The 9,414-nt window shown below is 39.9% G+C and overlaps 1 protein-coding gene across 1 annotated transcript in view; it reads left to right on the top strand.

Moving 5' to 3' along the window:
* Window positions 1-1,564: 1,564 nt before the first annotated feature.
* onecut3b (one cut homeobox 3b) overlaps window positions 1,565-9,414 on the top strand; it is a gene marked incomplete at both ends in the record, with an annotated part of 18,621 nt that continues 10,771 nt past the window's right edge. The window contains one exon of the mRNA XM_079451985.1: window positions 1,565-2,597. Within this exon, the coding sequence (XP_079308111.1) occupies window positions 1,565-2,597 (1,033 nt within the window). The remainder of the gene's footprint in view (window positions 2,598-9,414) is intronic.

Below are 9,414 nucleotides of genomic sequence, written 5' to 3'. Positions count from 1 at the left end.
CTGTTTTTAAACCCCGGTTGCGCGTGTCGCGTCTCGCCGAAGCTGCAGGTGCTTCTGGTTTCGCGTTCCTTCTCTTTCTCTGCACCAAAACTTTCTGACCTGTGCGGCCCCCCTCACCCCTGGGTCAAAAAACATAATTCATCAGTGTCAGTCAATATATTGATCAGATTTATCAATGACCACCCAAAAGGAACTACATGCATCTCGTGCCAACGCACCGGCAAAACGGAGCACGGCGGAGTGTTTTCAATTTCTCCAGCACATTTCATTTTTTTACAAAGTCTGGATAGCGCTTTCATTTACTTCACATTTACAAAAACGAGTCCACGCATTGAAGTGATAGTTCACCTAAAAAGATTATTTTGCTCTTGTCATTTCAAACCTGCATGACTTTCCCCAGAACGCCAAAGAAGATCTTTTAAAAGATGTTTTCCTTGCATTGGTTTTGTGTACGTAACGAAGTCAATTTGGGGTCCAGTGTTGTTCGTTTGCCAACATCTTCTTTTGCGTTCTGCGGAAATAGTTTTTGGGTGAACTATCACTTTAAGATATTTAACTCCTCCGTATATAACAAAATACAAACACACTGTATATGTTTATATTACTTTACTTTAAACAATAAAATGGCATGATTGTACACAACCAACTTTATACGTAAACGCCTTCAATACAAAGAAAAAACGCAATGATGACGCATAGGAAAGATAGAAATTGAAATTTATTTAAATAATGTGTATTATATTAGGCCTGTGTATTATTACGCGTAAACACAATTTGTATGTAAGCTTTGTATACTGTGCTAGGCTTTAATGGACTAGTTTGATGCACTTATGTATTTTATTGCCTATGTTGTTATAATTGCTTCCAATGTTTCCTCATCTGTAAGTCGCTTTGGATAAAAGCATCTGCTAAATGACTAAATGTAAATGTAAATGTATGTATTCGGTTTGTAATTATTTGTGTTTAAGAGATGCAGTATATAAATGAAATATCGCTCTCATAGTCGTGTGATATTGTTCTTATATCAGCATGGCTTTTGTTGGGCCAGAGGCACGAGGCCGATATATATGAGCACTATCACACGATTACCAGAGCGACATTGCGTTTATAGATATATGAGTACCCTTGGTGATATTGGTGGCATATCTCATGGCCAATCAGATTCAAGAACTGCATTTAAACTCGTGCATTGAAACAGGTGAGTTTTCAGCACCAAGGCCAGTACGCGTCACGTACACAGGGCATTTTACACGCACACACGGGCACACACACACACACACACACAACACTGGTGCGCGCTCTCGTTCAAAGACAGACGCGCGTACAGTCCCTCAGCAGAAGCGCTGCTGTACAGCGAATAAACCACAGACACGCACTGAGCGCTCCGTGTGAAAGAGTGAGCACGCGTGATTTAACCCAGGATAAAAGCATCAGCACATCATGTCGGACTGACCGAAGACTCTTCGAAATCGATGGATTGGTTTTAAAATCGTTTTTGAGAAAATAAGATCTTTTCTGGAGCTCTGCGAGCAGGAGCGGGCGGGAAGCGACCTTCCCTTTCAAAATGGAACTCACGATGGAAAACATCGGAAACATTGGAAACATGCACAGCGTTTCGCACTCGCAGGCGGGGGACCTGATGAACTCCTCTCACGGCAGACCGTCATCGGCCTCCCATCGGAACTTGGTATCTCACGGTCGTTCGGCGATGGTGTCCAGCATGGCTTCGATCCTGGAAGGCGCCGGTGAGTACCGGAGCGACCCCGCACTGTCCGGTCACATACACCCGGCCATGACCATGTGCGAGTCGGGAATGAGTTTGTCCAACACGTACACCACCCTCACCCCTCTTCAACACCTGCCGCCGATCTCCACGGTCTCCGACAAGTTCCACCATGGGCACCATCACCCGCATCACCACGCCGCGCACCAGCGCCTCGCCACCGGCAACGTCAGCGGAAGCTTTACGCTCATGCGGGACGATCGCGGTCTGGCCTCCATGGGCAACTTATACGGCCACTATCCCAAAGACATGTCCGGTATGGGCCAGCCGTTGTCCCCGCTCTCCAACGGCCTCGGTTCCCTGCACAATTCCCAGCAGGCGCTTTCGGCGTACGGGCCCGGCGCGCACCTGCCCAACGACAAGATGCTCTCGCCGGGAGGCTTCGAGTCGCACGCGGCGATGCTTTCGCGGAGCGAGGAGCATCTCGCTCGGAGTTTAGGGGGCCACGGGCACGGCATGATCTCCAACCTCAACGGCATGCACCCCCACAGCCACCTGCACTCGCAAGCAAACGGATCCATGCTGTCCGAAAGAGAGAGGCACGGGGCCGGGCAGAGCGGTGCTTCGGGGCAGGTGGAGGAGATCAACACGAAGGAGGTGGCGCAGAGGATCACGGCGGAGCTGAAGCGATACAGCATACCTCAAGCCATTTTTGCCCAAAGGATCTTGTGTCGGTCCCAGGGAACGCTGTCGGACCTCCTGCGCAACCCCAAGCCTTGGAGTAAACTCAAGTCGGGCCGCGAGACCTTCAGGCGGATGTGGAAATGGTTACAGGAACCAGAGTTCCAAAGGATGTCTGCGTTAAGACTTGCAGGTTAGTCGCATATTTGACATTCATAAAACGCTAAACTGACTATTACACTATTGGCACAAGAGGCGCTTGTGAAATCACATTTAAATCACATCTTGTTTTAGGTGTGCATGTACTAAAGCCTACAAAATAAAAAGAGAAAAGTTTACATATAAAATAAGCGACATAAACTCTGTCGAGCTGCGCACTCACATCAGCGTCAGGAAATCTAACGGAACAAAATAAGGGAAAATATTTTTTTGTGGCAGTTTTGTGAAGAAAGACCCATCAAGTGGTAACATTTATTTATCCATTTTCATTGAATAAGAGTATCCAACGTGGATTTTCAGGGCACTTTGCACAATATCGTTCTTTTCGGCCACACACACACACACACACAAAAGGGGATGGTCAATATTAAAATATCTTTATTTGTTTTAATTTTATCACTAACTATTTTTAACCGTAATTCCGGAATTTTATTTTTATGTTTAGAAGGTTATTTCCACTTGCACGTTTAACATTCTTTATGAAAAACCAAAAAGCTATTAAAGGCCCAAATGGTTGCGCTGTTGTCGCAGGCCATAGAAAGTGAATCCTGTGCCACTTGGAAACATTCCTCATAAGGGTGACGCTTGGTTTTTAAGAGTGTGGATGTCTTGCGGACTGGATGACCATCAAACATTTAAAGAACGATTTGCTGTCACAGGCTGATAAAGGGATAGACCGACGACAGATGGGAGATCAGTGCTCGCAGGTTTCCTGGTAAATGGTCACATTCGTGTGTTCATATCTTTTCGTCCTTAGGGCCCGTTTGATACCCCGCGACCCTCTCTGGGGTTCAGAAAGCCGCGGCGCAAATAAGCGGAGTGTGCGCGCAATAGGGAGCGTGACCTCCACCTGATCGATAGCGCAGTTTCCCAGCTTCCCTTTTAACTGGAGCGCACGGATCAATGGTCGATTGGGAAGTGAGAGGCAGCTAACCACGCTGACGTTTAATTTATCGCGCTTTGTTTTTAAAAACCTGACGATGCTCTCATATTCATGCACGTGTGACGCGGGCTGCATTTGGATTTTACGCATTCACGAGGGCGCAGATGAAATCATTAATTATGACTGAAAGCAAAACGGTATAAATAATCCAGAATAGGTGTGTGTAAAAGTGAATACTGTCAAGATCCAGTTCTACACATCAGTGTGTGTTCAGATTGAAGCCACACATCAGAACACACGTTCATTGGTTAGTCCTGAAACGCATTTTATACGATTTATAACAAGGCCATGTGTTTTGATGCTCTGGCGTTTTTACACTCTTCAAAATAAAGGTGCTCAACATAAAAAGCCATTTCTGTCTGTATGGGTCCATAGGAATCTGCCATCAAAACCTTCCAGTTCTTTAGACTGTAAAAAAAAGTAAGAAACGTTTCTTTTAAGAACAGCCGACTGAAAGTTTTTTTAAGAAACCAAAATGATTCTACACCATATGGCCACGAAGAACCACTTGCAGCACCTTTCACTTTACCAGTGTTCACTTTAAGGGTCCTCCGGAAATGTTTACATCATAAAGTTATTTGTACACAATTAATGGTGTGTTGGTGCGAGAGGCCCATCTCGTTTTAGTTTGTTTAAGAGGTCGCTTCTTAAACCGGCAGTAAAAATGTTAAACCTGTTAATCACACTTGAGAAAAAACTAAAACAGATGATGAAGTGAATGAATGAAGCCAATCTGTGGTTATAGCTGTAAATACTCAGTCATCTCTATTCACCACATTGATATTTGAAATGTATGAGTGTATTAATCAATAGGAATTCTCTTTTTGGTTTCTGTGGGCTTGTGAGGAACTGGACCCCCGAGACAGTCAAAGTGTCTGTGTGTGGTTAGAGAGGGCGACATTAGTGACCTGCACAGGGACACACGTCCAATCTGTGTGAATCTGAATGTCTAATGGGTCACTTGGCAACTGTGATTAATTGCTCCTCACCACAACTAAGACATTTCTCTCTCTCTTTCTGTCTGTCTCTCTCTCTCTCTCTCTCTCTCTCTCTCTCTCTCTGTCTGTCTCTCTCTCTCTCTCTCTCTCTCTCTATACATATCTCTATCTCTATCTCTCTCTCTCATCAGTAATGAGTAAAAAGTGACTTAAAGGGATAGTTTGCCCAAAAAGGATATTTGGAGAACTTAAAAAATCTGAATAATGTAAAATGTTTCTATGTAAAATGATTTCGGGGCCCTAAGCAAACTTCTGTAAGGGGCTCTATTGTTATAATAGTTCAGATTAGATACAAACAACTGTAAACTATAAGAATTACAAATAATAAATCACTTAACACACTTAAACGGATAAAGACTGAAGGCCAAAAAAACATTAAACTGTCAAATTAATTATAAATTAAAATGGCTCTGGAACCATCTAGCTGTATAACAATAAAAACACATAACACACAAATGTGGTGTGTTATTACTTATCAATGAGTGATTAACACAAATAAAGCATGATAACTAAGCATACGAAAACACATATTATTATTAAATTACATATTATTATGACAAACCAAATGCGGTGTGCATTATAGCTGAGACTCACATGAACACTGCAGTTGGTTTTGGGCTTGTAAATACTATTGAGCTTAAAATAATCATCTATATTTTGTATGAACCTATATAGTGGTTGGGTTTGAAATACAAAGCAATATTTACATATATTACAGTCACTCCCTTTAAATGCAAACGTGTTTAAATGTGAATATAACTTTGGAGACGGTCCCTAAATTCAAGAACGCCAACGTCAAGCCAACTTTAGGCCAGTTGACAAAAACTGAATTTGTAAAAACCAAATACAGAATTTTACCAAACACTAAAAATAAGAAATAGTACAAAAACACGTGCCTCCTTGTTCTTTTGCTTCTCGTTGTTGGCATGTTTCCTTTTTTTCCACTCACTTAAACCTAAAAATGTTGTAAAGCATTAATGTTACTGAAAATAGTTAATCTGTCATTTGAGTGTCATATTTTGATGCAATTGTAAACCCAGTGTCCGGTATCGTACTGAACTGCGAGCGTATCGTTACACCCCTATCCAACAGTATGTCCACCATTGACATCGTCTCTGTTTCTTAAAGAGAAAAGAATTACGAGACACATCTGAGACTTGATTCTTAAGTCAGAAATCATTCGGAAATCTGTCACGTCTCCTGATCTATAAAAAAGCAACGACTGAGAAATTAAAAAAGCAGCGTGTGTTGAGTCTTGATGAATTCAATAATGATCGTTAAGAGCCAGTGACTCATTGTTTGATGATCTTCATGCGCTTTCCTCTGGTTCAGATGTGTCGGTGTGTGGTGATGCTCTGCTTTAACTTCATTGGTCGGTCTGCAGTCTGAAAACACAAGAGAGTCAGATTACCATAGCAACAACATTCATACATGACACCCGTTTTAATTCCCTTTTTGATTGACAGTCATTTATATATTCATATAGTTTAAGATGATTCAGATCAATTTCATATCCTTCTATTATTTGAGCTCTCATTAGAAATTTGTGATGCACTTTTCGGACCAGTGTTGTTCTCTTAATTTATCACTACTGCTCTTTAGTTTGCTTTGAAAAAACATCAGAAAATGAATAAATGTAAATGTACACAAATGTTTTGTGCACATGAGCGTCAATAAACCAAGAATATCAGATTATTATTATATATGAACACTTTCTCAAATGTATTACTGAAATAGTTTTCTTGAAATATTTCATATTGACAATGATACTTTACATAATTCTCTTGGATTCGTTGATGGGAGGTTTCACGGTTTCCCTTCATGAAATCTAGTTATAATGGGTATTCTGAGAATGTTGATGGAAAAAAAGTACTTCCTGCATGCAGACCTGTTTCAGCGCATCACAAATACTGGTTTAGACTGTTTACATGCTGAATGTTGAGATCATAAAACTGACTTTACAAGTGAAAAGATATTGATATCGAGGGCTTGAGTAAATCCATCTTGTGCTGTGAAAACCTCTATTTATAATAAGCCGCTTCTAATAGGCCTTTTTACAGACACTATGAGTGAATTTTTGCCGTATAAGAGTCTGTTTAATAACATGTGAAGAGTGAAGAGAGTTGAACTAAGCTCTGAGATTACGGAGAGTGTATCTAGAGCCTCCTGAAAAACACTCGTGTGTCATCCACCAGAATACACAAACACACACACAGCAAGACGTGACTGAGACCGGACGGAGAGAAACTACAAACCAGACAAAATGAGAAATCCTTTTTTGTAAGTGTATGCTGCAAATGTGTATGTAATCCAAACTAACAAAGGCAGACATGCTCAATACAACAACAAGCAGAGGTCATTGTGTTTCAGTCATTTTAGGTCAAACGTGGACTAACAACATTGATAGTGCATTTTTATATTCATTACGAACATTTCCATAACTGTATTGTGATTATTATCCTTATAGTCATAATTGAGTTAACCGTTTAATAACAATGTGGGTCATCCTCCTTTTAAAATTCATGTGTGCTCAAAATCTTCAGTTAAAATCTTCCTTCCTGTAATGACTGTCCATCTTAAATGAGGTATGTTAGACGGCTTGGGCGGGGCATCCGTTAACTCCTCCCCTCAACTGTCAGTTTTCTGCCAGTTCCATTTAGAAAAGCAACGGCTGTTTTAATACATCCTATCAAATCGCAGAGAAAGACGAAAGCCAAGCCCACTATTCTCCTCATTAGAAATTCAATTTCACTCGGAAATGCGTCAAAATACGAGTAAAAACTATTGTAACTTCCGGTTCACGGAAACTTTAAATAGCAATGTAAACATAACTTTTTTTATGCATACTTAACTGAATGACCTTTATTATATCCAGTGGTCAACTTTTAAAAACACCTTCATCACAATCAAACACTGAAGTCTAGATGTGTTAAAATGACTGACTGAATCATTTCTGTTAAACAAAGCCCATTGAAAGCAAAAGACAAAGAGTGTGACGTTCAATATTCTGCATTAAAGACACAAAAAAGCAAATTGAGTTGATCCAAATCCGTATACATTTCTTTGTCCTGTTAAAAAAAAAAGAAAAGATATTTGGAAAATGTTAGCAACTGAAATTTCTGGGGCATCATTAACTACATTGGAAGAAAAGTCTAAATGACATGGTGGCCCAGAGCCTTGTTGCGTTCCTAATTCTTCAAATTCTTGTGTCAACAGAACAAAGAAATTATCCTAATAATATTTTCTCCGACTATGTCAATGATGTGCCAGAAATGTCAGCTGTCAGCTAACACTTTTCCAAATATCTTTTTGTTCATCGGAACAGTCTGATACAACTAGTTTCTCTTTTCATTCTCCAGCACATGTGAACAGATTAAGGCGATATATATGTAACTTTTACATGAAATTAAATTACTGGAGTCAAGTAGTAACTGAACAGACAATTATCGTTATGAAAAATATTTCTTAAAGAAGCTGTTTATCACTACAAAATCACATCACAATGATCAAACTCGATCCGAAGCTCTTTTATTCACTAAAAGGATTGTTAAATGTCAGGATACACACTTACATTAAATCTACTAAAACATCAGGTTGACAAGTTGACGTGCAAAACAGATGTATGGCACAAATACGCTCTGAATCATAGCTCTGATATCAAGACATAACAGCACAACAAATGTCTCATTTCGTACAAACATGAATGCTTGGCTATTTTGTTTTGTTGTATATTCCAAATATACACATGACCACATTCGCCAATTAAACTAAATACTAACAATTAGTTCACCTGCCTTGAGAAATTCAATATATTTAAAGCACTAAAATTAATCTCATGTTCAGATGTCCAGACTGAATGTGGTTCACCCAAAAATGAGAATGAATTCCATACCTGTATAAATCAATTTGTTCTGCTAAACACACATGTCAATATTTGGAAGAATGTCAGCATCCAAAAAGATCTCGTCGCCCGTTTAATGCCATTGTGAGGAAAAGAATACTATGGTCAATGAGGGATGAGATCTGTCTTGTTACCGACATTCTTCCAAATATCTCCATTTGTGTTTAGCAGAACAAAGACATTTATACATTTTTGGATGAATTGTCCCTTTAAAAGGTGCCTTATGAAAATCAGCAGATGTTAAGGATTCGTGGTCATGTTGAAATCTCAGTCTGCTATGCTGTAGTTACAGCGAGTTACAGCCGCTGGGTCTCTCTCTCTCTTTCTCTCTTTATCATTCACATGTTTGCCTGCCGCTGCACGTATGAGAGATCAATAATTCGGCCCACCATCCCCCCGTCTCTTCTGCCTTTCTCTCTGCAACACATTGCAAAAATATTACCCGCCATCCATTACGAGTGCACAGAGCAACTGAATCACGACATTCACCAGAGCGAAAATTCACAGAAGAACAGACAACACGTCTCACGCGCTGAATACAGGATTAGCTGACCGGGTCATTCACAGGAGACAAACCTCACCCCATACTTTATTTTCACTATCATTATAAAACAACAGAAAAAATATGTCCATAAAAAGGTAAAGTAAACCTCAGTAAAACGTTTGTAAAAAGATTGAATCTTGATTCTGAACAATGTTTCTCGAACATTCTACTGTGTTTCAATGGGAGTGTATAAAACTGAACTGTATACTGTATAAAACCAAAAGGTTACCAGTTAATTACTGTTAACAAGAAAAGTAAAGAATAATACAAAAAATCATGATATTAAGATGAAAAGAAAACATGGCAAAAAGCTAAACCAAAAACAAATGCATTGCCATCATACAAAACTACAATAAAACACAAGTCACGTCAAAAATGAAATGCTTTCATTTATTCATCCTCAAG

The sequence above is a fragment of the Barbatula barbatula genome (genome assembly GCF_947034865.1).
Source record: "Barbatula barbatula genome assembly, chromosome: 3".
NCBI classification, from domain to species: domain Eukaryota; kingdom Metazoa; phylum Chordata; class Actinopteri; order Cypriniformes; family Nemacheilidae; genus Barbatula; species Barbatula barbatula.
Note: the sequence above shows the minus strand (reverse complement) of the source record. Positions and strands in the feature narration are given on the sequence as shown.